This window comes from Syngnathus scovelli, chromosome 21 (genome assembly GCF_024217435.2).
Source record: "Syngnathus scovelli strain Florida chromosome 21, RoL_Ssco_1.2, whole genome shotgun sequence".
Classification (NCBI taxonomy): domain Eukaryota; kingdom Metazoa; phylum Chordata; class Actinopteri; order Syngnathiformes; family Syngnathidae; genus Syngnathus; species Syngnathus scovelli.
In genome coordinates, this window is record NC_090867.1 from 8,568,745 (window position 1) to 8,595,261 (window position 26,517).

A 26,517-nucleotide genomic window follows, 5' to 3' on the forward strand; every position below is an offset into this window, starting at 1 on the left:
CTGTCTCTGCGTTGATCCGTCTTGAGTAGTAGAACCCTGAAGGATTTATAAACAGCCGTGAAACTTGACTGATGTTCTTTGGGTCCGTGCCAGGGATGGCACGCGACTACAAGGCTTGTGATATCACTGAGAAATGTCAACAAGCACACGAAGCTTGTCTCGGATCATGTTTGGAAGCAATTTGTGCAATCTAGCGGAGCAATACCTTCACGTTAAATTGGATTCGATTGGGGTCCGAACGAAGCGAGCACTGACTGAAGGTCATCGGCAGAAAGGCCTCCACTCACTTACGGGCGGGCGAGCGAGCATGGCGAAGGTGAAAAGAGTGAGACAGAGAGAGAAAGACCATAAAAACCAGACAGCTGGACACACCAAAATAGCCGTGGCAGCCCCCTGACACTATTCTCTTAGCTTCCTTCTAAAATTTGACGTCTGGGCCTGAACATGGTAAAAAAAACAACACTAAAAAGTTAAAGATTTTTATTTGGGAATGACGCAACTAAGAGTCTTTCCAAATTGTGTTGATAAATATTAACAAATGTTTTGTTGCTTTGAACTTACTCATTTTTATCAACTATACATTTAGAACACATCTTGAAGTTTTTTTTTTTTTTTAATGTGAAGAATGATACTTTTGTCAACAAAAGTGTCTCTGACTATAAATTGTATTCCAGAAATGACATCACTTCCAGGTCATAAAGCTGAGAACATCATCTCCACGTTCATACTCTGAGGTATGAATAACTTTGGGGTGAACTGCTCAAACAAATACTATTTAAAAAAAAAAAATGATTAAATGTTTTGGAATGATAACATTGCGTTGAGAGCGCTAATTGAAATGAGATTTTGAATATCGGACCAGTTCAGTCAAAGCTACTCAAATCGATCAAGTTTTCCTGGAGTGTCACTTGGCCGGCCCGTCCGTTTCTTGACCAATCAGCAATCAGGTCCTTGACTTCCTTTCCAAAATCATCGTGTAATTTGCTAAATTCTTCCCGGGTGCCCGAACACACCACCGACCAGTCCCCAGCGGGCGGAGCCGGCCCGTTAATCGGCGTCACGTTGGCTGTCCTTTTGGGCCACAGTTTGGGCGACCTCTTAACGGTGGTTTTCAAGGGAACAGTTGGAGTTTGGAGTGTCGGGACGGAGATCGCGGTGGGGCCTGCAGCTCCTGCTGGAAGCCGGCTCAACGTGGACAACTGCGGGCTTCGTCCAACATTCGGGGTGGCTGCGCCGCTGTTTGCTGGGTCACTGAACAATGCCTCTAATGTTTCTAAAGGAACAACAAAAGAGCAAATAAAGACATTTGTTATAGCTATTACCCTCCCTACATAACAAACGTATTAAAAAACTGTTATCGTCCTGTTATCACATGACAACACTCACCTTTGTACTTCTTCTCCAGGTCCATCACAAGCAGAGATAAGTAGCCGTGGTTAGCCGAAAGTAGGGCCTTGAGCCAGCTCTCCTGGCTGGCCTGGTCCTCAGCGGCAAACTTGTAAGGACGCAGGCCCACCTCGCTCCACACCAAAGAAAAGGCAAACTGCTCCTCCGATTCGCACAGCTGAACGGTGCAGCCCTCCAGAACAATGACTCCGATGAGGTCACGGTCATCCGGATGGTCCTTGTAGAAAAGGAGGTTCCCTTTGAGAACAAACCAACGCTTGTGATAGGAAGGCCTGATATCACCCTGCGGGACAATACTTTCAGTTAGTCTGGATTTTATGCAACAGGAAGGCGAGCGGTTTTCCTGCTCAGCACTAAAAACAAAACAAAAAACAAAAAAAACGATAGTGGCCTCATGTTGTGAAGTTTTCTGCTGCCATCTAGTGGCGAATGCCTGAAGTACACTTCAAACTTTTGCTCGTATTACGAATCAAAACAAGACCAGGCGACCACTATTGTGCAGACTAGCTTACCTTGATCATTTTTTGTTTGTTTGTTTACCTTCTTATAGAGATAGCCTGCTTTGTCCACTGGTGAATTGCTGGATTCAAAATAGGACACGACCTTCTCGTCTATCTTCATTTCATCACATCACTGGCTGCTCAGCGCCAAACCTGTTGCGACATGTTTAAGAATTACAACACGAGTCGATTTCCTCACGCACAGTTTTTAAAAAAGTCGTGAAGAAGTGTTAACACGGTAATAACAGACAGAAAGTTTGAAGTTAAACCGGAAACTGCGCTTTTCGACGACTTTTCTCCACCACATTTTCATTAGAGTCGTTTTTCTTGTCATCAAATTTAGTTTGGAATAGTTTTTAAAACTTTTTTTTTAAATGACGAGACGTTCGGCATTTACCTTAACAATGTGTGAGAAGGGCGTGTTTCGTAGAACGTCTCATGAAAAATAAAAATACGCGATAGACTGTGTACGAGTGAACCGAAACAAGTTACACACGATTGTTTACATAAAATTAAACATTTAAGATTTTTTCTCACACACGTTCGTTGTTGTTTACCGCTACTCACCTGTGTGAAGAACGAAAGTGTGGTTTGGTTTCGTGTGAAGCAATCACTTCCGGGTTGTGGAGCAAAATACTCCCCCCCCCCCCCTTCCAAATACACTTTTTGTGTACATTTGTAAATTATAGCCGTCCTTAGACAACTATGTAACTGCATCAAGAATAAAAGTGATTCCTTAATGATTGAGTACCCACCCAAATGTTTTATTATTTTATTTTTAACCCCTTGATAACAAACTTATGAGGCTTGCTTGTGATTTTTTTTAAAAATTGCATTTTCACACTAACATTGTTTGCAATCAAACCAAAGCATCTTAATTTCCATATCTGTTCAAAACAGGTTCCTTACCAGATACAATCTTGTTGCTTCAGCGAAATGCTGTCGTCAAGCAATAGTGCGTGCATAATTCTATATTTGTCCGTGAGATGTGTTGGTCAGTGTGCAAATCTCCAGTATGCTGTCTGCTTGGGCCAAGAGTCTCTCTGGGGTACAGCTGTTAATTTATTGCACATGGTATCCTTGTATTAACGCTTGAGGCAAAATTACATCTACCGAGGAGGTCTTAGCAGGTGCTTATCTGGCTTGTGAAGCTCTTTTGTCACTATCTATGCATGAACTTGCAGATGATACTCATGGGAAAGCAAAGCATGTTTTAAAACGTGATTGAGAAGAAAAAAAATGGCAGAAATAGTGCATTTATGCTGGACGTGAACATTTAAATATTAGTTCCCGAAATACTGTCAGCCTCCAAGTCACGGCTGTGCCTCCACGGCTACTTCCTCGAAGAGACACAGCAGGTTTTTTGGACCGAAGGCGGGTTGGTTCTCTGAGCGGCTGCGGTTGCGTCGCTGTGAGGACCGTCTGCCCTGCCTGGAGTCCAGCCGGTCAGTGTGACTTGGAGAATTGTCCGTGCGTGTTGTGTAGCAGTCACTGGAGTGGAGGTTGGAGGGTCCCCGGACTTCGTTAGACGGGGACCAGTCAACCGAATCCAGGTGAAGACTCCGGTCGACGTCGCCTGGGGAACATCGGAGCGGCGTGGACGTATTTTTCAAACCCAGTGTGGATTTCATCCTGTTGGAGAAGACCAAAAGGTTCAAGACTTTTAAATTCCTGTGGCAAATTTGCAACTGCAGATATTTTTTTTCACACTTGAACACATTAAGACATAATGAGAAGAAAAAAAAAACCTGGAAAAAAAATTATCAGCAGATTTTAATATGCTGACCTGCCAGAGAAGCTTGGGGAATCATCCGTTCCCACGGATTCCACCAGGAAGGGCTCGTCGTCCTCAGAGCTGTCGCCGTGCGAGGTGCAGGGGGGCAACGTCACCTCCCTGCTCCAGTTGTCTTTGGGGGGAGTGCAGGGTGCTGGTGTGCTCCAGCCAGGAAAGATGGCCAGGTAAAGAGAAGAGAAAAGTCGACGGCCATAGCCTAGCACCATCTAGAAACAAAAGTAAAAAGTAGGACATGCAATGTAACAAAGCGACAGTCCGGAATGTTTTCCCAAATTACCTGGCAGAAGAAGGATAAAGTCAGCATGGTTTCTGCCAACATGAGGTAAGCGCGTCTCTTCCATCTGCGTTTTCTCACTGCGGGCAGCGCGAGAAGCTCACGCACTGTCGGCCTGTCAGAAGGCTCTGGACAAAGCATCATCTGAAGAACTTTCCGAAGGTCCGATGAAAGCCCTGCGCAAATATTCATCTTTTCAACCTTTGCTCCTGGGAGGGGGAAAAAAATATCGATATAATGCAAACTTACCCATCGCGACCTCAGGGAGGCACCCTTGTCTGAGTTGCTGCCAGCCCTCCCCACCATTGGGGACCTCAATATTGCATGCAAGCTCCAGAATGGAAACACCCAAACTAAAAAGTAAACAAGATCATGTTCGATACCCCATAATATAAAAAAATATGACTTCTCATTGAATGTGTACCTGAAAACATCTGCAGCAGGTCCATATTCCCCACGGAGGAGTTCTGGAGCCATGTACCTAGGATCTCCTCCACGGTCATCTTCTCTGACTTTCTCTAAGTTGCTCTCTTTCATCTCCAGCAGAAGCCCAAAGTCGCCCAGTTTGAGCCGCCCCGAGGCCGTGACCAGCACGTTGGCGGGCTTCAGGTCCATATGAACGAAACTGCGAGAGTGCAGGTGGTCCAGCGCCAAGAGGAGGTCGCACAAGTACCACCATGCTGCACGCTCATCTATGTCAACCAGGAAGAGAATAACACAAACTAGGACATCAGAAGACTTTACCATGTTTGTTTGAGTGATTATCTTATTGATTCATCCAGTTAACTGAATACAAAAATATTTTCTCATTCTCATGAGACTCATCCACCTGTGACATCAAAATGGTGGAGACGCTCCCTACCGTTCCCAGGAGTCTGGCTCTCTGCATGGAGCAGCAAACTAGTGTGACAAAGTTCCGTCTGAATGTACAGCCGGCCGCATTCCTCCCAGGCGGCGACCAAGTTGAGGATGTGGGGGTGCGGGCAGACTCGCTCGTGGTTCCTAGCCTCCCTCACCTTGTGGTTCCTGTCATTGTTGCCCCTGTAGCGACTGAGCGAGCGTTTAACTGCAGACAGGCGGCCATCTTTGTTATTTTGAACCTAGGAAAGAAAAGATGACTTTATGGTGCACTTTTTTTAATTTCTCCAGGTTTCACTTTGTCACCCACTCACCTTGTAGACTTCACCAAAGGAACCTCTCCCCAGCAGGCCCAGCCTAGTGAAGCACTGATTGAAATAAGACTGCTGCTTTTTGGGGTCGTACGAGGATTCCGGAGGGGGCGACTGGTTGAGAGAATCGGACAAGGGTGTCCACGTGGACGCCTTTTGGGGTAAGAGGTGGCTCCAGGAGAGAGACTCCTTGGATGGCGCCAGAGTGCGCGTCAGGGTCGGCGCCATCGGCGGGAGAGAGCGTGTCGTGAGATCAGGGGAGGAGACAGAGGAGTTGGATGTGGATGAGGAGGAGAGATGGTGGCGGCGCCTTTTCAAGGGGAAGGACTGCTCCGCGTGGGCAAAATGGGTGGGGAGCGGGAGTACTCGGGTCACTGGGGTATCCACGCTTAGTGACATCATCAGCTCCTTTCTTTCAAGTCAATGCTCTGCAAGTGAAAACAACAAGAGACTGATTGGTCAAGTGCATTTGATATGCAAAGGGAGATACTGGGACACCTAGTGTTCATACTGGTAACTGCTGGCACTGATACTAACATCTCAAGTATTTTAAAACGTGCACATTTAACATAATGGTCAAATGAAAATCAAAGAGGATTTTCACAGGCTGCAACTGCATGAACTGGACGTGTTCACGAACTACTTTGGTAAAAGACAATAATTCCAAAATGCAACAAAGACACAACAACAACAACAACAACAAAGACGTGCAGTGTTGCAAAGTTTAGATTTTAGGCTCCCATAAACGTAAACGGTTCTTTAAGTGTCGTTTAAGATATATTTAATACTGACCACAATTCATCATAAATATGAACAGAACGTATTCCAAACAAACAGAGACGTCCACCCAAGTCCTCAATCGGTCCAGCAAGCGATGAAGTGACGTAGTCGTGTTATTATATATTCCACTTGAATTCTCGGCCGGACACTCGCTAATACAATATGAAGAACAATCATATTGATCCGGGGCTTGTCATGCCGCGAAATATCGATGCGATCAACACATGAAGCTAACTCGCGCCAAATTCTGGAATAAAATCTTACGTAGAGACGCGCACTGGTGTTTTGTGAATGCAACGTAAGCATTTAATTTGCCGTAAAGCCGCGCGTGCGCAGTGAGTCTGGGGCTTGCTGCACTACTGGGCTGGCGCATCGGGCTAGCTAGCTGATAACTTGAGATGGTAAGTGGGTTATTTTAATCACATTAGTTGTTATTTGAGTCGCTCGTTGGCTAATGGAGATTAATCTTCAGTGGGCGGTGTCAAAAATACGACACCGATGGAGATTAAAAAGGCTGATTTGGGGCTTTAATGGCGAGTTTATGCTATATTTGCTACGTTAGCTTCGGGCTTCCCATTTACAGATAGCGAGGTAATTTAGCCCGGCTAACCTTGGGGGTGATGTCATTTGACTCTAGTTAAATATTTAAAAATAGAGACAAATAAAGCGCCGGAATTTATGTTGGAACTTACTCTTTCTAAATGTTGAGGTATATTTGTGAGCTGGTTGTCAACATTTAGCCGACAATTGCTCGCTATTGGATTAATGCCAGGAACTGGTGCTCTTCGGATGAATTTCCTACACGACTTATAATTAGAGTGTTAAGCAATACTTAAACTATTTGGCCTACCTAACTTGTTATTTGAAGACACTGTCAACTTTTTTTCCCTCCGCTAACTTATCTGCAACCATCGGATGAAATATGTACACATATCCTGTCAGAACTTGTCATGAGGGAGAAAATATGACTGATAACTGAATTTATTGTTTTTATAACAGGATGTGTTCTTAATGATCCGGCGTCACAAGACCACCATTTTCACAGACGCCAAGGAGTCCACCACAGTGTATGAGCTAAAGCGAATCGTTGAAGGAATTTTAAAGAGACCACCTGAGGACCAGCGGCTCTACAAAGTGAATTGAACACATTTTGAAGCTGCAAAAGAATTTGGTGACTGATTCCCACTGTGACTTCACAGGACGACCAGTTGCTGGAGGACAGCAAAACTCTGGGAGACAGCGGATTCACCAACCAGACTGCCAGACCACAAGCACCGGCTACTGTGGGTCTGGCTTTTCGAGTCAATGGTATGTTAACATCAAGAAAAGTAGAGTGGTTTTTGTCAAGCAATGTGTCAAAATGTCAAAGTCAGTCCAAGTAGCTGAAACAGAAAAGCAGCGAGATGTTGTCTTGCTAATCTTTCCAGCCAACCAGTATTGGATGTTGCTAGAATGTCGCAATATTTACAGTGTTCTGCCACAAACTTTGCTCTCTTCCCTTTTAGTTTCCGTTTATATTCTTACAGCCCATTGACAGGTAGAAAAGCTGTATGTTTAGAAATTTATTAAAACACATTTTTGATAAGGTTGACATCTACTGTAAGCTACTCAGTAATATTATAGTTATTATAATATTAATATTGTGTAAATATGTTCAAATATAAGTTATTTAAAGCCCCTGCTGATTAGCGTTAATGTGCTAGTATGAAGCTAACAGACATCGCCAAGATCTTTTTTTTTTTGGATTGTAAACACTTTTTTCTCCTATGCCCCGCAAGATGAGATGTTTGAGCAGCTGCACATCGAGGCCTTCTCCAGCCCCCCAGAGCTCCCCGATGTGATGAAGCCTCAGGACTCCGGTAGCACGGCCAATGAACAATCCGTGCAGTGATGCGCGCCCCATCCACCAGGCGACGCACTTGTGGAAGTGGGTGCGGGGCGGGTGTGGGATTAACTGCAGTGAAGAAGTCGTGGGGTGGAGGTTATGTAGTGTTATTTCAGTTGAGGAACGGAGACATTATGGGTAACGGCGCCCGTCCATGTTACCATCATGCTATCATCGCAGCAGCACCCCCCCCCTCCCTCGCTCCCAATTGTCTTCACCTTCACGTGTCAGGTTTTTCGGTAAATATGAGTCCTTGCGTTGGAAAGTGTGAATGTATGCGTGTCTGTGTGTGCGAGAGTTATTCTAATTATTTTCATTCATAATTTTGGAGGATAAAATAAAAGTGCAAGTGTAGTAGTCCTTTTTAGAAGTAACCTGCATGGGTAAGGAGTGTGGCGTGTAACTGGGCAAACTGCATGACCCGAGGGCTTTATCTTCACACAAACGGATGAACGTGTTCTAGTTTCCTTATTTCAGGTCTTCCAGTTTTGTTTTATTAATTTCTGGTGTCCCACCAGGAAAATTTTCTTTTTTTTCACCCCCCCCGTGTGTGGTCACTGTATTACTTCTCTGTACATTTTCCTTAGACCAAAGGCGGGTATCTCTCGGACACCGGAGAAAAGCTATTTTCGGAGATTTTTGCCACAAAGTTCTGGAAATTGTTCCGTCACACGTCATCCTTTTTCAGCAACCCCCCCCATACAAAAATACCCTGTAACTGTGAGCTTGCTTAATTAAAGGTTTTGCGTTTTTGTTTTTTACAATTCTGTCTTTTTTTTTTCCCCTCCTCAAATACGGACACTTAAAAGTCACTGCAAAGTGTTCTGTAGTATAAATATTTTTTTTTCTAGATTATTTGCTCACAGGTGAGAGGCGGGCCACGCCCTGGACTGGTCGCATCAAGACAAACCGCACTGTAAATCTCATACATTAAAACAACACAAGGTATTACAAATCCTTTTGAAGGTATGTTTTGTCTTGCAACTGTTTAAAAAAATAAACTATTTAATATTGTAACCACTGTAACATTATGCACAAAATCATTTGTAAGTTGGTCATGAAGAGAGAAAAAAAAAAGATTTTAGGGACATTTCGTTTCAGAGCAACTCCAAGGGTATTTTTCTGCATTTTGTCCAGACTTTTAGAATTTGATATAAGTCTTTAAACATAAATACATATTCCTCCTGACATTAGTTTGCGCAGCTCGCATGCAGCGCCACTTAAACCCAATTTGTCTCTCTCTACAGCCAGTCATGTAATGACGTCATGTGTCCAGGGAATGCGGGCTGGGAACCGCATTCTTTTTTTTTTTTTCCCCTCCTCCTCCCTCCCTTCAGTTAACGCCTTCCCGACTGAGAGGAGGCACACAGGAAGAGGGAAGGAGTAAGTGGAGGAAAAAAAAAAAAAGGACGGGACGCCCTCCTCCTCTTCCTCCTGTGTGGGCGCATAACGGTGCATGAGAAGTTATTGCAGCCAGACAATAGCGCCAGTTGAGTCTCTATTCCAGGAGCCAAGCTGGGGTGTTCCACCATGGAAGATTTGGGTAAGTACCGAGACTGTGTTGTTCTTTCAAAGCTGTGGACGTGCATCTTTTATCTTCAGCTGTCCAGGCAGGAAATTAGCTCTGTGCTGCCGCTGGTTGCCTGATTTCTCTTCTCCTCGCTACCATGTAAGCCAACAATGTTTTGTGTATCTCAAGAAAGTTGGGAGTCCGATGATGATTTGTGATCAGCTCCCATCCAGCCGGTCTTCTTTGTCTTGTGGAGCGTGCACACGCGCCTAATGCAAGCTTTGGGAAATGACAGTGTGATGGATTGAGTACGCTCTCGACTTATTTTCCTCAAAGCCACAAGACACTTCCTCTTGTTCCCGAAAAGCAGAATGAGAAGGTGGGGAGGACGATGCCCGCAAATAGCCCAAGGCCGTGCTTCTACTACTTCCCCCAACGATACCCTGCCAAGCTGTATGAGAATAAAAATAGGCCTTTTTTTTAAATTATTATTATATTTGGACTATTCTTCCCATTGAGTCTGCTTTTTGGAGTACCACAGGGATGCAGCCGAGCGAAACTCAGCACATCTGGATTAGATTGGCCAGTCAGGCTGGTTTGTAGTAGCCATGTTTGGTCCACTTTTTGCCCCCCCCCCCCCCTCCCCTAGCTCAAATATGTTGTAAGTTAATGTGTTGAGAGAGGAAGCCGGTCGCAGCGGCCAAGACAAACAATTTGGATAGGGCCTGCTCTAAATATGGGCAAAATTCCCTTTGGGAGAATTTTACCTCCTTATATGAGCAGACTGAATGAGAGAAGGGGAGGGGGGGGGGGGGGACGGTTGTAGATTATGCACATGATCCTCACCACACTGTGAATCATCTTGGCTAGATGAGCAAAGGCGGGAGGAATGCCACTTCAATCGAACACATCACAGATTTTTTTAATAGTAATATGCAATAAGTGATGTCAATAGTTGTGGCACAGATTTGATGCCAAAATGAATGACTCATTCGGATGATGTCATGCAGTTGCAGAGCCACAAGTGTGCAAGAAGGGGGCGGGGAATGAAATGCAATGCTAAACACTCTTCCTCCTGCATCCTTTCCATGCTGGCATGTGTTGGTTGGAGTGCTGGAAATATGTGTGTTTTTTCATATGAGGTTGTGAAGCTGTCTCATTTCTTCTCAGGAGACCCTGAGCCGCTTAACTACCCTCTCAGTCCTCGTATTGTTGTCTTTGGTACGTAACTGTCTGTGCATGTGCTTTCTTCTACGTCTCGTCTAGCCGCATGTTGTCTAGTTGTGCTTGGAAAGATATTTCCGCCATGACGTCATCACTCCTTGCATTTCCCACGATCATTCCAGGTGATAATCCGTTTCTTCCGCACAGATGCTCTCCTGGCGGATTTGGAAAGCACCGGCTCACCCCTCGCTCGTTGCCCGGTCCTGCTTACGTCCGATCCGCCAGCTGATCCGGCCGTGCAGAACCCCACTGAGGTCCGCCCACCGCCACCCGCCTACACCCCACAGCAGGTACTTGTTTTTGGGGGGAGGTGTTATATTCCTGAAGATCTCAAAGGTCTGTAAAATGAATCTGTTGTCTCAGACGGTTTCTGCAGCCATGAAGTCCTCCCAAAATTCCAACCCAGACAAACTATACAGGTAATGACTCTTTTTCTTCTCCTCGTGTTTGTTAATCATTGTGCAGCACACTCACGCACTCACTTCTTCCAGCACGGTGTGTAAATCCCGCTCTCCTCGCTCAGCCGATCCCCCTGCTCCTCCAGTTCCTCCAGCCTTCTCCTCCTCCTCACTGCTGGGAGGAGGTCTGAGTGAATTGGACCATCTGCTACAGGAGCTGAACGCCACCCAATTCAACATCACAGGTCAGCTCAGTGAATCATTTTCCTTCAATATCCTGCGTGCTAGTACACTCAGTCCTCGCTCGGAAGACAATTCAGCCAATTCTTATCACATGAACATTTTTCAGATGAGATCCTGGCCCAGTTTCCCACTTCTAAAGAGGATAAGATGAAGGATAAGGACTCCACTGTCTCCAAGTAACACCCAATTGATTGAATTTGTTCCATTTATGTCATTAAAAGCAAAACATTTATTAAAATGGTCGACTTTCCCGTCAGCTCTGCAAAGCCCTCCGCGACATCCGCCACGCTGGAGTTGGACAAACTGATGGCGTCTCTCTCAGACTTCCGTGTCCAGAGCACAGTAAGTAGTCATTTCCAAAATAAAAATGCAAATAAAGAGTACGACAACAATATTGCCGTAATCCCATACCTTGACATTCTAAGGCTCATGGGAAAACTGTTTTTCTTGCTTCCAGCCGGCTGTGTCTGTCAGTCCGGTGATCATGACAACAACGACACCAACAACAACAGCAGTAACACCACAGCAGCCGGTTGTTCCTCCACAACCTTCATCGGGTGGCTCACTGGATAGCATGCTAGGGCTCCTCCAATCTGACTTAACCCGGCAAGGGGTTCAAACTTCCCCTAAAGGAAACTGTTCGGCCTGTCAGAAGCCTGTCGTGGGACAGGTGAGGTCCAACAGAAGTAATTATTATTATTTTTTTCTTCTTCTTATCGTGTGACCGTTCCCCTCACACAGGTAGTGACAGCCCTGGGCAAAGTGTGGCACCCGGAGCATTTTGCGTGCACGGAATGCGAGACAGAGTTGGGCAGCCGCAACTTCTTCGAGAAAGACGGGCGGCCGTACTGCGAGTCCGACTACTTCACGCTTTTCTCCCCTCACTGCGCCAACTGCAATAAGCCCATACTAAATGTAAGAGGTCTCTCGGCACATTCAGGAGCGCAAAGGTCTAAAGATGTTTTATCATCAAACCAGAAAATGGTGACCGCCCTGGAGAAGAACTGGCACCCCGAGTGTTTCTGCTGCGTCAAGTGCAGCAACACGTTTGGCGAAGAAGGTAAATAGCGGAAGTACAAAAGCAGAAGTAACCGATCGACATTTAAAGTAAGGAAGCGGGATGTCGTTTTCATCACCTTCTGGTTCGCAGGCTTCCACGACCGTGAGGGCCAGCAGTACTGCCAGCAGTGCTTCCTGACTTTGTTTGCCTCCCGCTGCCAAGGCTGCAGCCAGCCCATCCTGGAAAACTACATCTCGGCTCTCAACTCTCTGTGGCACCCGCAGTGCTTCGTCTGCAGGGTAAGCGCAAAATGTTTGCAGTTTTTTGCCTCAACGTTCAAGCGGTCCTACCTTTGCACCTACAGGAGTGTTACAGCCCGTTCGTGAACGGCAGCTTCTTCGAGCACGAGGGCAAGCCGCTGTGCGAAGCCCACTACCATCAGTCACGGGGCAGCGTGTGCCAGGCGTGCCAGCAGCCCATCCTGGGTCGCTGCGTCACCGCCATGGGCGCCAAGTTCCACCCCCACCACCTGGTGTGCCACTTCTGCCTGAAGCCGTTGAGCAAAGGATGCTTCAAGGAGCAGGAGAACAAGCCCTACTGCCATCCGTGCTTCATCAAGCTCTTTGGCTGAAGACACGGACCACCTCTCCTCCTTTGGTTTGAAATTTTATACTGCGAAAAAATAATCGAGACCCTGACAATTTTACAATTTCCTGTAGACGCCACAACATATTTCCTGGGCAGACAATGTCACGAGGTAGTGCCAAAGCAGTACTTTTTATATTTTAGATCATGTTTGGCACCAAGAGGCCACCAAATAGCGCAAGAGCATTTGCATTGAGACTATGCTGAGCACAAAAACAGCTCATTTGTTCCTCCAAATTCTGTGAATATGCAAGGGAGCACTGTACTGTAATAAATCAAATTTCCAAATAATTTTCTATTTTCAAAAAAAGAGGACAGCACATAAGCCTGGTGGTGTGAAATACAACTGAAAGAAGTACACTATAATTAGAATCTAATTGTAATGTCTCATTATGAAACACACCAAAAATAATGGCAAATATTTTTGTTACGTGCTTGTATTTATTACATAATGTGCTGAGTCAATTAAATATTTCGAACCAAAGATGTATAAAATAAATATATGGAAGGATTTTTCTTTGCTGAGATGCAGTTGTTTTCAGACCAAATAAATTACTGAAGGTGTTTTTATGTACTCCGCTTCTTACAGTATATAAATAGGACCATTTAAAATATCACATGCTCTATATCAAAATATCAAAAATACTGTATGCACTTTTCCAAAAACTTCCAAAGAATAAAACTACACGTTTCATTTGTAATTTCATTTTTGTATGGCTTTTTATTTTCTTTACGAATATAACAATGCTTTTTATAATGTGTCTAATATTCTATATACACGATAATATCTCAGTATGATTCTGTACCTATTAAATTGTCCGGAAAACGTCTCAATGTAGCACTAAGCCTAACCACTAGATGTCGCCCTTCGCCTATGAAAATAATCGATGACGTACTCGTGCGTCTCCGTGCGTAATGACGTAAGCGTGTTTCCTCGCGCCCAGGTGAGTTAATTAAACAGACAATAAGTAAGTAGCTAACATCAGGGACAACATTTAACTTGACACGATCAAGTTTGAAAGGACCAGAAAAATACATCATGAGTGATTCACAGCGAACAAAAGTAAGTGAAGGACATTTAAGGATGTTTTGAATGAATTAGACGTCATGGTTTTCCTTGTGAAGACGAATTTGGAATCTGATTAGCTAGCCCATTGCTAATACCCAGTTAACATGAGATAATAATATTCAAAAATCCAGGTAGATGAAGAAGTAGAAGAGCTCCAGCAGCCTCAGTGGCCAGAAAATGGAGATAAATGGAGTGAAGGGGAGGCCCATGAGACCAGCATGCTCCTGCAGGCCATGGCGGAGGATGACGAGGAGATCAATATCCACAACGAGGAGACTTTTGGCATGGGTGTGTTGAGACACATTATCTTCAGTGTATGAGCATTCATGTTAGCTGAAAATTCGAAATTCCTCACAGAAATGAATATGAATAGTTGTGATTTTGGTCCAAATCATATTGATCTTTTGTTCATGGCAGATGTCGACGCACAGGTGACCCCAAACGGGCCCAAAAATACCCTCCTTGATTTTGGGGACCTGCCGCCTCTGCCCCCCACGCCGCCTGACCCCAAACCGTCATTGCCTCCCAGCTTGCCCTCGACTCCCATCCGGGTGCCCCATTATTGCAGAGGGCGAGGGAAGAAGAGGGGTCTGGGACTGGGTCAGCTCTTCGAAGACCCCGCCGTGATGAAAGTCGTGGAGGGCCGGCCAAGTCTCAAGGTGACGATTGAGTTGTTTTTTTTGACTTTGTCAGCCCACCTGATTTATTTATTTAACTCCAGAGTATGGATAGCGCCATTGTCGACTGTGGGAATGTTGTGTGTCACCATGAGAATGTAAGTGCAAGTTGTGTAGTTTTCTTTTACGCTTTTTATTTTATTTTTTTTATAAAGCCTTCATTTTGTTCCTGCAGTGGATGGAGCCGTCCTACAGAAAGACCAGCAGAGTATCTGAATTGATACGTCAGGTGATGATCACTCAAGTCTTGGCGTCTCAAGACTTGCAGCCTTATCCAAGGGTTGGGGGGGTCGGTGTTTTTAGGACAGCGCTATAGTGTGTGTGATCGAGGGCCGCGGAGGCCAGCACCTGACCTCCAGATTCCAGGATCCCGTTTCCTCCTTTCGAGGCAGGGGTGGACAGGAACAGTGGGGGGCCTACCCGAAGCGTCAGTTTTGCCCAAGAGGTCCCTTACAGGTGGAGAATATTTTTGAGATTGATGCTTTTGCAACCCATTAAAAGAAAAAAATATTTTTATGTAGGTGCCCATGATGCCAGGTCCCCCTTTCTCCTGTCGGCCACTAACCCAGATGCAGCAGTACAATCAGGTCTGTACGAGGGATCCATTCAGCAAATGGTTTGTCCCAGTAGATGAATTTTATTTTGTGAATCAGACGGAATTCGGATGTCCCAAAAACCAGCCACGCCATTCCACCCCGCTGTCACTCACTCCCAAAATGATGCAGCTTCGTTTTGGCCCCGACTCGCCAAAGCTGTCGCCTTTCTACAGCACCTTATCGAGTCCAGAACAACATTTCAGGTTTGGTAATAATCTTGGATCGTGTGCTTTTATTAAATCAAATGATCAAATAAATATTTCAAGTTGACTGAAACTTGAGTGATTCCGTGTGTCTAATTTGCAGATACCCTGACCCAGTAACCCAGCTCCACCCACATCATCAACGCTTACTCAACCAAAAACAACGTACATTTCAGAGGTGCTTCAAATCTAATATGATAAAAATAATGGCTGTATTTTTATTTGTATGTAATTCCATACTTTCATAGAAAACCGTACAGTTCGGATCCTTACTGTAATCTGATGACAGCCAAGGAGAAGGAATGGATCATCCGTCTTCAGATGATTCAGCTGCAAAGTGAGAATCCCTACCTTGAGGATTACTACTATCAGGTATGAAAATATCTCGAATTAATGTTTTTACTCTCATAATTTGCTTCTATTTGCTGTTTTAGGAGTACTACAGGCGGATGGAAGCCAAGATGGCAGAGGAGGAGCTAGGGCTCAAGAGCAAGCGGGTGCCCCCCAAACTCACCACTCCGTACATCACAAAAACCGAAGCCTACGCACCAGGTGACGCTTGCTACCTTTTTGAATCGAGTTCAGATGTTCTAGTGGAGCTTTTCCCCCTTGCAGTGGTCCACATTGAAGGCTCCCTTGGTCAAGTGGCGGTCTCCACTTGCTACTCTCCCCGCCGTGCCATCGGGGCTGTTCACGCCGTTCAATTTCATGGTCCACTTGAGGTGATTCTTGCCACTTTTATTTTTTTATAAATCCCTTGCTGACTTCTGCTCGACTGCTACAACGGCAGGAGAAAAAAGACATGACACGGCAACGACTGGAACTTCTGAGCGAAATTGAAAAGGTGAAGTGGAGACCAGCTTTATTCATCTTCCTCCTCCTCCTCCAGCGCTTTGAATCATCATCTCGCCCGCAGCTGTTTATAGTTCTGTTAGAGGTGGAAGAGTCAGGTAGGACCAACGCCAAAGTCTTGTCCGGGCCTGAGGAGAGGAGGTTGATGGAGAAGACTCAGAGGAAAGTGGAGCAGATCTACTCCAGGATGCAGCACCATCATGCCCTGTGAGTTGTCCTCACAGTTCTGAAAACTGCATGGACACTTTTCTGAGTTCATCATATTGTCTGTTAGTGATGTTTTTTTTTTTAAATCATTTTAGAAATTCCGAAGGGGAGTTTCTTCCTTTCCTTGTGGTCTCAAAGGGCAAAAAGCTTCTCGCCCGCTTTTTGCCATTCCTGAAGCGTGACTTGGCCATCCACATCCTGAGGGTCATCACGGCCAATCTTCCGACGCTGATGAGCAGAGACACCGAAGAGGTGCAGTTAAGCCATCTTGATGGCGGTTCCTCGTTTCTAAACACGAGTCGGTGGTGTCTTTAGAACCTCCCGGTGCTCTACCCTCCTCTTCGAAACGTGATCGAAAGCCTGACCTTCAGTCAGCTGATCGAGATCCTCCGAGTTTTGACCTCGTCGGAGAATCTGTCCACGAATGAGTGTCTCTCCTTGGCGTGCCAGAACAAGGTGAGGCATTAGCCTGGTGTGGTTGCAGCTGCCAGTTGACACTTTTTTGATTTTTCTCCTTCAGTTTGGGATCTCGCTGCTTTATGCTCTGCTGTCCCGCGGTGAGAAGTTGCTGTCCTCTGGCGTTGCTCTGGAGCCCAGCATTGGTGACTTTGAGACATGGTACCAATACCGCTTTGTTTCTCCTCGAATGGGGGATCAGTTCAGACGCCTCTTCAACATTTTGACTTCCAGGACGGACACAATATTCCAAGTGGCCGGGCAGCTTTCCCAGTGTTCGCTGGTGGAACCGCTCCTCCTGCCCTCCAACGTTCTGACGCTCTTCTGCCGCTACCTGGACAAGCGCACGGTGCACCAGCTAAAAAGCAATATGGAGTAAGTCCTCTCACAAAAAAAAAATAATAATAAAAAAATGATGACCCTGACTAATGCTGCACCCAGATTTATTTTTTTTGGAGACAATCATGCATTGTGGTTGAAAATGGCAGAACAAAATCATTTGTCAGCATTGTTAGGCGTGTATCAAAATAATTTATTGATTCAGCAAAAAAATATTCTGCTAGATCCCCAAATGTTTCATTTAGGTCTGCGACAGGAGGCCTGGCACTTCCATCCTGAGGACGACCGAGTTGTGTCAAGCAAAGGCGGAAATTGCACTTAGGCTTGTTTTTAATGAACAAGCTTATCGTCATATTTCTATTTCTTTCCCCCACTTATTTGTGCACACCCACAAACTGTTTCCTTACTTTTTATTTTTGGTCCCCTTTGTTGCTCTCAAGCAGGCTAGATTATGATGTTGAGGATTGTGTCGTAATATTTATGATTGTACAGTCAAATTTATGGTTTATATTGAGTACTCGCTAAGTTATAACGTGACCCGTTGTACATGAGTTTGTTTTTTCTGTAAAAAGGTACGAGTTTGTGTATATACATGGGTTTGATGTGACCTGTTTATTTTTTTTATTTGGAAACAGGAATTATTTAAATGTCACCCTTGTAGAGCACTTGCAATATAAATAAACAAAAAAAAAAAACATTCCTAAAAATGATCGGCTTGAAGGAGAGATTTTTGGGGAACCTGAAAAATCTACAGTGTAGTTTGTCTTAATTTGTCGGCTTTCAAGCAAATAAGTTGGCGAGCTTTGCCGAGACGCCCATGTGTGACATTCCTCGAAAGAGAGGAACCTCAGACAATGCTGGACTTTTTTTTTTTTTTTATCAGACAGCTGAGGAATTCTAGAACCCCCAAATAATGTAGTTTGCTAATGAGTAGCAATAAAACATGAAGTTCGGAAAATGCAACCCAATGTTTTTTTTTTGGAAACTTCTGACGTTCCCTGAGATTTTTTTTTTTGTGGCTGAACTCCACTTTAATAATTTTTTTTTTGATAAAGCAGGCTGATTTTTTTTTTTATTTGTCAACTATTTTAATTTTTTTTTCTTATTCACAAATTTAAGTGCCACTTGAAGTCCTTTAGATGTCGTCTCCTTTGTGTTGACCGAGTTTGAGTTGCAGAAGCCAAGTATGTGAGAGGTTTGGGCAGAGAAGGAGGTGAGACGTTGACCTCTCCTTGACCTCATAAGATGAGGATTTGGGCTTCCAGTGAGGAATCTAAGTTAAAGGTGAGATTTCGTCTTCTTTTTAGTTGCTCTTTCATTTTGCTTGCTTTAAAATGTGCGTAAGTGAGGCACCGGTGACACCATGGAAACTCAAAGATCTCCCTCATGGTTTCTATGGTGTCACATCTGACATCATGTGGGCTGCTCAACACTTTGTAACAATTGTCAACAGATTTATGGTGCGTTTTGAAGCATGCGGTGTGCCTCAAGGTTCAATTCTAGGTCCTTGTTTCATTTTCATATGCTCCCTGGAGACACCATCATCTCAACAAACATGAGGGATGCCATGCAGAGGTCATCAGTCAGTCCAAACTCCCTCTCTTTGCTTCTCTAACTTTCTCAAAAGTGTAAATGTGCTTTAAATGCCTAATTGCTCACTTTGCGTGAACGTGCTTACAACTTTGGTGTGGATTCAGGAGGGTCATGGGTAGGAGACTGGAGGAGGAGCCCTTGCAGCCAGAGTGTATATGAGACCCTCACATCTGGCTGTATTGCACACTCTTCTTCACCACGTTCTCCTCTAGGGAAGAACAAAAAAAAATTCTGGCCTTTTCCCACTCTTCAGGTCCCAGCATGGGTGGACGCTTGGTGTTGCAGAGTGTGCTGATCCTTTGGCTGGTGCAGTGTGTGCATACTGGGGGTGAGTATACAAAATAACACTTAAAAAAATTGCAAACTCAATTTGAGGTGTGGCAGGCCCACTTAGAGAATATGGAAGTGTGGAAATAACCAGTGGCATTACTTTAATGAGAATTAACAGTTTGTGTCAAATGTGTGAGCAGTAAATTTCCATTCATTGTTTTTTAGACATCTAAAAAAAAAATAGTGTCAGCCACTAGGGGTCAAATAAAAAAATCCTCTCATTCCCAATTTGGTGTGATAACCCCACTATTGTCATTTTATTTTTATTTTTTTAAATCAACTCATGTGTCCCATGGTCTTCTGCCAGCATACTTGTTGCGGCCTTGTACCATTATTCCTGTAACTTGCTCCAAGTTGAGATAAATGTCTTTTTCAACCGCTTGGGTTTACCTGTCAAATTTCAAGCCATCCTGTGAACCGGAAATCTTAGCAACTCCTCTCAGCCGCATATTCTGGTTTTCCTCCGAATCAAAGGCGCTTCAGTGGCAGCAGCCGTCTAAATTTAACATCTCACCGCGAGTCGGAGATTACTACCTGTACACAGTCGCTGCATTGACTTCCACTATTACTTCCTAAAAGTCCTCGCTGACCACAAAGAATGATTTTAAAATGACATCATAATCTGTGCTTGCTTGAAGGTTACGCTGCAGGAGTGTCTGGTGTTCCTAATGGTCATGAAGCTCACTTTAATGGTGAGTCTGGGAGCACATTTACACATTTTTGCAGCTAATGAGGACCTTTTGCTCTAGGAAGAGGTGTCGGGACACCAATCGGCACACAAAATGGTGGATACCCTCATAAAGGTAACATGAAAATAAAAGCAATGTGATTTAAGATGAAGCTCATTTTAGTTTGGGGGTTTTGACTCAAAGGCTATGGAGGAGTTCCCGGGATGGGCCACGGAACCCGAACAAAAGGTTAGTTTCTTGATTTGTCCGTTTGAGGGCTGCTTTGAATAATCGACACTTTTTTTGAAGGCAACGGGAGAGGTCAAGGAGGTTGGCCGCAAGGTAATACATTCATTGTAAACAAAAATGACTTAGCGATAGGGCTGAAAATAGTCCAAGAGTATCATTTTTTTTTTTTTTGTGGTTTTAATGTGTTGCAGGGTATGGCAGCCATGCTGGTGCCACCAACCACCATCCACTGAAAGGCAACGGTACGCTTCCCCTCGGAAATTCTCGTTGTACGAACGCTCCGGTGATGTTTTGATGTTCACGTTGCAGGCTACAGAAGTCACGCCGGGGCATTTGCTGGCCAAGGAAATAAAGGTAATTTTTGATAAGAAAACATTTTTTACAGCTGCCTTTTTTAATTATATCTTATCGTAAAGGTTACGGAGGTCCTGCTGCCGGCCCCCAGAATGGAAACAAAGGTCAGATGAAAGGTGGGTTGTCAGATTTGAGCAACTAAAGAATCCTTTTAAAAAATCAAATGTTCTTTTAGGTTACGCTCCTACAACTGGTGCTCTTGGTGGAGTTCAGCCAAATGGTGAGTGAGCACTTGAGCGTCCAAGTATTATAACTTGAAATTCTATTTTATACCCGTTGCAGGTTATGCACACAGCGGGCTGGCCAGTAAAGGTTACGGTAAGATTCCCTAAATGTGCCGAGATGGCAAATTTTGGCCAATTATTAATTGACTTCACGGCGCTTCATCAGGATATGGAGCAAAAGCTGGTCTACCAAACAGAGCCAGAAACAACGGTAACGTCAAGAAAACCCCCATCGTAAACCTCGTCCGCTTATATTTTGCGTATTGTACTTAACAGGCCGAGGGGGTCCTGAAAGAAAACCCGTGAAAGGATACGGCCAGCCTTACCATGGAGCAGGTGATGAAACTCCTCCACTGTTCTCTTTGGGGGGGTCGACGTTATCTTGTAATTGATTTCCATTAAGGTGCGGGTGTGGGAGCGTCCCATGGTCAGGGAGTGCCTCAGCCTGCCAGGAACCAGGCCAACGGTATATCAATTTCTCTTTCCAGTTTTGTCATATCTGTCCTGATAATTTATATATCTCTCCTTTCAGCGTATGGTAGTTACGGTACACTACCGATAGGTGGTAAGTCCAAGTTGCTCCTCATGGATCTCCCCTACTGTAGAAAAATTGAAGACCTTCCATTTTTGTGTATTTAGGCTACAACGGTGGTTACGGCAGTGCCGGGATGAGCCTGGGACGGCGGTACGGAAGTGGAGGACTCAAAGGACCCAAACCAGGTTGGCACGTCTTGAGACGGTCATCAGAGAAAAGTTGATCATTGTGCTGGAGGCACAGCAAATTCATAATGTTTTTATTTTGAAGGTTATGGATACCCCAATGGTGGCACTCGCTATCCTGTAAAGCCAGGTAGATATATGACATATCCAAAATTTGTATATTAGGTATACGTTATTCATCAGTGTGAGTGTAATTGTATATTTTTTTATTTTAAGGATATGGAAATGGTGTCAAGCCAAATGGTGAGTCATTTTTTTTTTAATATTCAAAATGTGTACATTCAAAAATATAGTTCTAAAATCCATTGTTTTTCAGGATATGGATTAAACAGAGGAGGTAGGACCATCTCATTGTTTTGAGAACGTAAGTAAGTGAAGCACAATTAGCTCTAAGCACATTCTCCATGTGGATTTTTTTAAATCAAGGTTACGTACCGGGAGTTGTCCCAATTGGATACGGAGCCAAACCTACTGGTAGACATTTAACATTAACTCTGATCGAAAAAAAAATGGCGTCTTAATAATTGTTTGGTTGAAGGTTATGGAGCTGGAGCTGGTGGCACAAAAGGATATGGAGCCAAACCCCATGGTGACATTCTAGTAATATAAACGCTAAAAGCGCTTCTTGGTATTACAATAAATATAAACCACTTTATTCAGGATATGGAGCAGGAGGATTCGGACCTCAGGGCCATAAAGGCGTTGGACCGGCGTCACCTGGGCAAGGTTAGTTGCTCTCCCTGCATGGTGATATCTTGGATGACTTGATGGATTTATGTTTACAGGTCTTGGTGGTTCTGGCATAGCGAACCAACCAGCGAAAGTGCCAAATTCTGGTAAGATCCGTCAACTTTCTCCCATATTAGCCTAAATAGCATGCTAGGACAAACTTTTTTTTTTAAACAGGATTTGGCCAGATGCCATATGGTAAAGGTCCAAAGATCCCAGGTGCCCCAAAAGGTCAAGGTGGTCTTAAAGGTGATGTCCTGACACCTCAGCAACCAGGCCCAACTCTCCGGGAGGGCGCCTCACCCCAGCGACCAATCATGGAAGGTGACGCGCTGCCTCCGCCTGAGCCCACCAGTGGCCGGCTTGTACTGGTCACCCAAGACCAGTACCAGAAGCTACCCTCACCTGTGCCACAAGGGAAAAATTACATTCAGCCGCAGGTTACGCCGGGACATGCGCCTGTTTTCCCTCAAGGCAAAGAGCCCAAGTTTGGGCCTGAATCTTCTCCTGGCTCAGCGCACATGAGACCACTGGACAAAGGTTTGAAGCCTTACGAAGCTGGACCGGCAGGAGGTAGACCTGTAGGCAAGTACCAGGATGTCTCGTGTCTTACTTTAGCCAAAATCAAATCATGACTTGGGTTAAGGAGGTCAAACAGTCTCGCTGAGGGCTTAGCAGAACGTTGACAAGATGTATGGCCTCTAGGTTATGTGTTTGGCGGCGATCTGCCCACGCAAAAAAGTCCCGAGGCCCACGATGATGCATTTGGGGTGGGCGTCGACGGTGAGGGTTACGCTGCGGCGGGTTCTAAGAACGTCATCCAAAGGCCTCGAGTAGACCTGAAGGAGGAGCAAGTCCAACGTCTGGAGACCGAGGAAGCAACTGACAGGCGGATGGTCAAAGGTGTCAAACTTTTAGGGGTGCACTAACGGAATCCTGAATTCAACACTGCATGTTTGAATGTCCAAATATTATTTTGCTGGTTCTGAGGTTAAATGGGCAGTTGGAGTTAGTGAGAAACCCGTATAACATTTTGATTGACGATTGAGATGCCTGACATGATACTTGGAATGTGCTCGCTGCATGGTCTGCAATGTCAAATTATTAGGATTATTATTTGCATCCATAAATCATATGTTAGAAAAACAAATATGCACTAACTTTGAAATCTTTCCTGAATTTTAGAGAATGGAGGAGGACCTCCTATATCCAAGGGCCAAGGAGCTAAAGCTGGAAAACCTGGTAAAATTCTTATTTCTTTGGACAATGTAATTTTTTAAACATAATTTATTTGCTTCTTTTTTTTTTGTAGACTGTGGCCCAGGAGGTCCAAATGGACAGTGGGTGAAAATACCAAGACCAGGTGAAAAATACAATTCAAAATGTCCAGTTTTATCCTTGTCATGTGATTAGTAAGAATTTGTAGGTTAAATGTTTTGTCTTTTGAATAATCACAAAAGGTAGTAAATAGTAGTTTTTTGTTTTTTTTCCTGAAACTATAATGCAGGAGCAGCAGGCACCAACACCAAAGGTACTTTATGTAGATTTTGTTTTTTAATATATTCATATATAAAAGTAAAATTCCTCATCATAGTTTCTATTTACCAGGTTACGGCGCAGGAGCAGGTGTTCCAAACCGATTTGGCACCAAACCTGGTAAATCTCATTTATATCACTCTCGACTTTTAAAAACATTGAAATTGCAAATCCATGCGTTGAAAGGTTATGCTAATAATGGATATGGAGGTCTTGGATATCCCAGCGCAGGCAAAGTCCAACAACCAAGTGAGTACTCCAGTCAGTCCCTCACCCCTCCAAAAAAAAAAAAATCTATTTTTTTTTGTGCTTCCTCAGTTTACAGACCAGAAGCCAACCTTGGAGGAGCTGGCTATGTCAAGGGAAACGCTTACCCAGGTCGATATTTGGAATTTGATATTTGTAAATAAAATACATGCAATGTTGATAAACATGAAATATGAATTTATAGGAAATGCAGGTCCTGGTGAACATCCTCAAGCAGGTAAAGTTGATTACTTAAACGACGTCATCCAACTAGTGTGTTGACAATAGATAGTTTTTTCTGCTGAATTTTCAGGTGGTGGCGTGCAAGTGCTTTACAACAGCGCCCCTGCTGGAGTAGATGGTAAAACTACACATCTCAATTGTGAGGTTAAATTTGACTAGGCTGACTTTGTTTTTGTTTTTTTCCTGCAGGTTCGAATCAGCCTGAGCCACAGCCAGTTGGCCTCGGTCCGAATGGAAAACAAGGCCCGGTGTACGGTGGTACGTCAAATCTCTTTTTATGTTTAGTTCAGACAGGAAAAAAGAAAAACATTGTGCACCATTTTGTCCCACCCGTGTCAGGAATGGAGGGCTTGCCTTACGGGGGTCAGGCTGGGATGGGACCCGAGAAAGCCAACGCCAAGTATGGTAAGTTTTTACTCATTCCAAATCTCTTTTTAAAATGCGAATTGTAATTTCTTCTTTTGATCATCCAGGTATCGGTGGATTGCAGTTTGGTGGCAACCCTCAAACGGGAAATAATGGAGGTTATTATGGTATGCCTGAATTTCTTGAGCGAGATGATTCAGAAATGCTCAACCAAGCCTTTCTTCTCAGGATACGGCGGCATCGGCCATCTTCTAGGTCTCGGCAATAATGGACACATGGCTGGTAGATATGGTGAGTCAAGTTTGGACACATGGAAATGTCTTTGGTCCTGATGTTCCACTCCTTCTTGCAGGCTATGGAAGAATGCCCCACGATGTTCAACCTGTTGGCTTTGCTCCTCAGCTCCCGTCTCCTGGTGCCGGACAATATGGTGAATGTTTTGCAGGAAATAAAGCAATAAAGTTGACAATTATTATTTATATTTATTTTCCCGCAGGTCCCGCGGGTTTACCATATCAGTCAGGTCCTCTCGGATTTGGACCAAATGTGAACTATGGTGAGGTCCTTCAAATAGAACTTTTAGGGAGGGTTATTTTTGTTTGAACATGTTTTTATGTGATTGCTAAGGTGGTGGTGGTGACGGGTTCGTTGGACCACAAGGTCACGGTGGAGAAGGGAAGCCTGCTGGGAAACATGGTTTGTTTGCTCTCCCAGAAGAAAAAAAACTTGATTTGAATTTTTTTTTCTTTTCGCAGATAATTTAGCACACCACCAAGGCCAGCCTCTCCAATCGGCATCGGATGGCCGATCAGGTAGAGAAGTTGGAAAGCAAACTTGAAGTGTAACTGATAGTATTTCTATTGACAGGTTCACCTTATGACCTCCGGTCAGCTCCAGCTGAGAACACCAATGGTAAGTCCTCCTTGAAGGAAACAAGTGTTCTCTGTTAACTTTTTTTTTATTTTATTTTAGAAAATGTGGGTTACATAAGTGGAACCAAACTGCAGCCCGAAGGTAACATACATTTCCAAGTCTCCATATTTCATGTTAAATAAAAAAGCTTAATTTTCTCCGCGCAGTGATTTCGCTCCCCGCCGCACCCACTCCCTTGCCGCTGGACTCCGGGAGCTTCACGCCGGGGCGAGCGGACGACCTCTCCTCCGACCTGGCGAGAACCGGCGGCCTGGCGTTCAACCCTGACGCCGACACGCAGGCCGCCGGCCGAGGCCCGGAGCAGCCGGACGACCCGGAGCAGATGCCGCGGCAGCTTCACATCCAGCAGCAGCTCAAGTTGCATTTTCACCCTCAAGGCAAGATCTACAAATTTGAATTTGAAGGAAAAAAAAAAAAAGCTTCAACTTTTGTGCCATTTTGTTTTCAGGAGCAAAGAATTCTAAATACGACTTGAACGGCTTCTTTGGGAACAGTGGCTACTAAGGTAAGAAGTGATTTATCAATCTAAAAATCGAAAAGGATTAATCGGTCTTCTTCCACACAGGTGGACACTGCTGTCATCTCCTTTATTCCTTTGTGTCATTGTAAAATAATTGTCGTCTCTACCTTATTGTATATTAGAGCTTATTTACGTAACCTTTTAGATATCAACTTGCCATCTTATCTCTGTATTATATATATAAAAAAATATATATCTTTCTATCCTGCACTTACGTGGTCACTGGTCACATGCAAACAAATAATGGGACCTTGTTAGTGTTTTTGAATTGAATCACTTTTGCCTTTCTATAGAAAAACAAAATGCTAAGTTATTTTGCATGGCGCTTTTGGGTTTTATTTGACTACTTGTGGTAAGAATGTGGTGTTATTGTACAGTATTTGCGTGATTAAAATTCACATTTCAGCTTTTGTGTATGTGCTCCTGCAATTTGTAACAAGGCAAGTCAATATTGCGTTTTGAAATCAAATTAAAAAGTGGCATAACTGTAAAGGTATAACTAATACTTTTTTGTCCTTTGTTCAAATATAACATTGTAAACACTGATCCTGTTTTTTGTCATTTTGATTTATGTTCA

At 44.3% G+C, this 26,517-nt stretch overlaps 6 protein-coding genes across 9 annotated transcripts; 4 read left to right on the plus strand and 2 right to left on the minus strand.

Moving 5' to 3' along the window:
• Positions 1–465: 465 nt before the first annotated feature.
• Positions 466–2,628, minus strand: LOC125991040 (sesquipedalian-1). Of its 2 annotated transcripts, none has more exons than XM_049758539.1 (4): positions 2,475–2,628; positions 1,948–2,060; positions 1,387–1,690; positions 466–1,273 (listed from the first exon to the last, which is right to left on the minus strand). In XM_049758539.1, the coding sequence occupies exons 2-4, from the start codon at positions 2,026–2,028 to the stop codon at positions 864–866; spliced, it is 795 nt and encodes a 264-aa protein (XP_049614496.1). In that variant the 5' UTR covers positions 2,029–2,060; positions 2,475–2,628; the 3' UTR covers positions 466–863. The 2 variants fall into 2 exon arrangements, with proteins under 2 accessions (XP_049614496.1, XP_049614497.1); XM_049758540.1 differs by lacking the exon at positions 2,475–2,628 and adding an exon at positions 2,305–2,468.
• A 328-nt stretch (positions 2,629–2,956) lies between these two features.
• Positions 2,957–6,176, minus strand: pkmyt1 (protein kinase, membrane associated tyrosine/threonine 1). Its single transcript, XM_049758535.2, has 8 exons — positions 5,938–6,176; positions 5,149–5,573; positions 4,839–5,076; positions 4,401–4,668; positions 4,226–4,329; positions 3,980–4,152; positions 3,694–3,908; positions 2,957–3,539 (listed from the first exon to the last, which is right to left on the minus strand). Exons 2-8 carry the CDS (start codon positions 5,545–5,547, stop codon positions 3,221–3,223), a joined length of 1,716 nt encoding a protein of 571 aa, XP_049614492.1. The 5' UTR covers positions 5,548–5,573; positions 5,938–6,176; the 3' UTR covers positions 2,957–3,220.
• An 18-nt stretch (positions 6,177–6,194) lies between these two features.
• LOC125991042 (elongin-B) lies at positions 6,195–8,574 on the plus strand. Its single transcript, XM_049758542.1, has 4 exons — positions 6,195–6,326; positions 6,925–7,059; positions 7,125–7,233; positions 7,704–8,574. The coding sequence occupies exons 1-4, from the start codon at positions 6,324–6,326 to the stop codon at positions 7,814–7,816; spliced, it is 360 nt and encodes a 119-aa protein (XP_049614499.1). The 5' UTR covers positions 6,195–6,323; the 3' UTR covers positions 7,817–8,574.
• Positions 8,575–8,733: 159 nt separating this feature from the next.
• On the plus strand, positions 8,734–13,536 carry LOC125991039 (transforming growth factor beta-1-induced transcript 1 protein). Of its 2 annotated transcripts, XM_049758536.2 has the most exons (12): positions 8,734–9,353; positions 10,491–10,541; positions 10,692–10,834; positions 10,908–10,963; positions 11,036–11,187; positions 11,292–11,361; positions 11,443–11,527; positions 11,643–11,855; positions 11,927–12,100; positions 12,164–12,245; positions 12,336–12,484; positions 12,550–13,536. In XM_049758536.2, exons 1-12 carry the CDS (start codon positions 9,341–9,343, stop codon positions 12,814–12,816), a joined length of 1,455 nt encoding a protein of 484 aa, XP_049614493.1. In that variant the 5' UTR covers positions 8,734–9,340; the 3' UTR covers positions 12,817–13,536. The 2 variants fall into 2 exon arrangements, with proteins under 2 accessions (XP_049614493.1, XP_049614495.1); XM_049758538.2 differs by lacking the exon at positions 10,491–10,541.
• A 215-nt stretch (positions 13,537–13,751) lies between these two features.
• patl2 (PAT1 homolog 2) lies at positions 13,752–17,939 on the plus strand. Of its 2 annotated transcripts, none has more exons than XM_049759290.2 (19): positions 13,752–13,893; positions 14,031–14,187; positions 14,317–14,558; positions 14,621–14,674; positions 14,752–14,805; positions 14,880–15,032; positions 15,098–15,163; positions 15,230–15,375; positions 15,479–15,553; positions 15,624–15,747; positions 15,810–15,927; positions 15,991–16,097; positions 16,166–16,219; positions 16,292–16,434; positions 16,530–16,686; positions 16,750–16,890; positions 16,955–17,052; positions 17,125–17,265; positions 17,454–17,939. In XM_049759290.2, exons 1-19 carry the CDS (start codon positions 13,870–13,872, stop codon positions 17,506–17,508), a joined length of 2,109 nt encoding a protein of 702 aa, XP_049615247.1. In that variant the 5' UTR covers positions 13,752–13,869; the 3' UTR covers positions 17,509–17,939. The 2 variants fall into 2 exon arrangements, with proteins under 2 accessions (XP_049615247.1, XP_049615248.1); XM_049759291.2 differs by having other exon boundaries at positions 17,475–17,939.
• A 1,020-nt stretch (positions 17,940–18,959) lies between these two features.
• cmn (calymmin) lies at positions 18,960–26,350 on the plus strand. The gene is made up of 44 exons (XM_049759292.2): positions 18,960–19,150; positions 19,791–19,844; positions 19,902–19,955; positions 20,025–20,069; positions 20,130–20,162; positions 20,261–20,311; positions 20,379–20,423; positions 20,486–20,539; positions 20,599–20,643; positions 20,706–20,741; positions 20,814–20,858; positions 20,924–20,983; positions 21,051–21,113; positions 21,180–21,212; positions 21,287–21,367; positions 21,453–21,497; positions 21,584–21,610; positions 21,684–21,704; positions 21,794–21,841; positions 21,906–21,956; positions 22,028–22,093; positions 22,153–22,203; positions 22,274–22,681; positions 23,282–23,338; positions 23,409–23,459; positions 23,604–23,627; positions 23,705–23,752; positions 23,819–23,881; positions 23,951–24,010; positions 24,084–24,116; positions 24,192–24,239; positions 24,311–24,379; positions 24,461–24,526; positions 24,595–24,654; positions 24,716–24,778; positions 24,840–24,917; positions 24,984–25,043; positions 25,115–25,183; positions 25,243–25,299; positions 25,355–25,399; positions 25,460–25,501; positions 25,567–25,797; positions 25,869–25,925; positions 25,986–26,350. Exons 1-43 carry the CDS (start codon positions 19,084–19,086, stop codon positions 25,922–25,924), a joined length of 2,763 nt encoding a protein of 920 aa, XP_049615249.1. The 5' UTR covers positions 18,960–19,083; the 3' UTR covers position 25,925; positions 25,986–26,350.
• The last annotated feature ends 167 nt before the right edge of the window (positions 26,351–26,517 follow it).

Bases quoted from the DNA above. Each gene is read 5' to 3' on its own strand.
- LOC125991040 (XM_049758539.1), bottom strand. From the start codon at position 2,028: ATGAAGATAGACGAGAAGGTCGTGTCCTATTTTGAATCCAGCAATTCA. The intron at 1,691-1,947 runs GTAAACAAACAA...ATTGTCCCGCAG, and splicing joins CAGGCTATCTCTATAAGAAG to GGTGATATCAGGCCTTCCTA. The intron at 1,274-1,386 runs GTGAGTGTTGTC...TTGTTCCTTTAG, and splicing joins CCTGGAGAAGAAGTACAAAG to AAACATTAGAGGCATTGTTC.
- pkmyt1 (XM_049758535.2), bottom strand. From the start codon at position 5,547: ATGATGTCACTAAGCGTGGATACCCCAGTGACCCGAGTACTCCCGCTC. The intron at 4,669-4,838 runs GTAGGGAGCGTC...TGGTTGACATAG, and splicing joins GAGCCAGACTCCTGGGAACG to ATGAGCGTGCAGCATGGTGG. The intron at 3,909-3,979 runs GTAATTTGGGAA...TTTTGTTTCTAG, and splicing joins CTTTATCCTTCTTCTGCCAG to ATGGTGCTAGGCTATGGCCG.
- LOC125991042 (XM_049758542.1), top strand. The intron at 7,060-7,124 runs GTGAATTGAACA...GTGACTTCACAG, and splicing joins AGGACCAGCGGCTCTACAAA to GACGACCAGTTGCTGGAGGA. The intron at 7,234-7,703 runs GTATGTTAACAT...ATGCCCCGCAAG, and splicing joins TCTGGCTTTTCGAGTCAATG to ATGAGATGTTTGAGCAGCTG.
- LOC125991039 (XM_049758536.2), top strand. The intron at 11,362-11,442 runs GTAACACCCAAT...CTTTCCCGTCAG, and splicing joins AAGGACTCCACTGTCTCCAA to CTCTGCAAAGCCCTCCGCGA. The intron at 12,246-12,335 runs GTAAATAGCGGA...TCTGGTTCGCAG, and splicing joins CAACACGTTTGGCGAAGAAG to GCTTCCACGACCGTGAGGGC.
- patl2 (XM_049759290.2), top strand. From the start codon at position 13,870: ATGAGTGATTCACAGCGAACAAAA. The intron at 15,554-15,623 runs GTGCTTCAAATC...ATACTTTCATAG, and splicing joins AAACAACGTACATTTCAGAG to AAAACCGTACAGTTCGGATC. The intron at 17,266-17,453 runs GTAAGTCCTCTC...ATATTCTGCTAG, and splicing joins CAGCTAAAAAGCAATATGGA to ATCCCCAAATGTTTCATTTA.
- cmn (XM_049759292.2), top strand. From the start codon at position 19,084: ATGGGTGGACGCTTGGTGTTGCAGAGTGTGCTGATCCTTTGGCTGGTG. The intron at 19,151-19,790 runs GTGAGTATACAA...GCTTGCTTGAAG, and splicing joins GCAGTGTGTGCATACTGGGG to GTTACGCTGCAGGAGTGTCT. The intron at 20,859-20,923 runs GTAACGTCAAGA...TGTACTTAACAG, and splicing joins AAACAGAGCCAGAAACAACG to GCCGAGGGGGTCCTGAAAGA.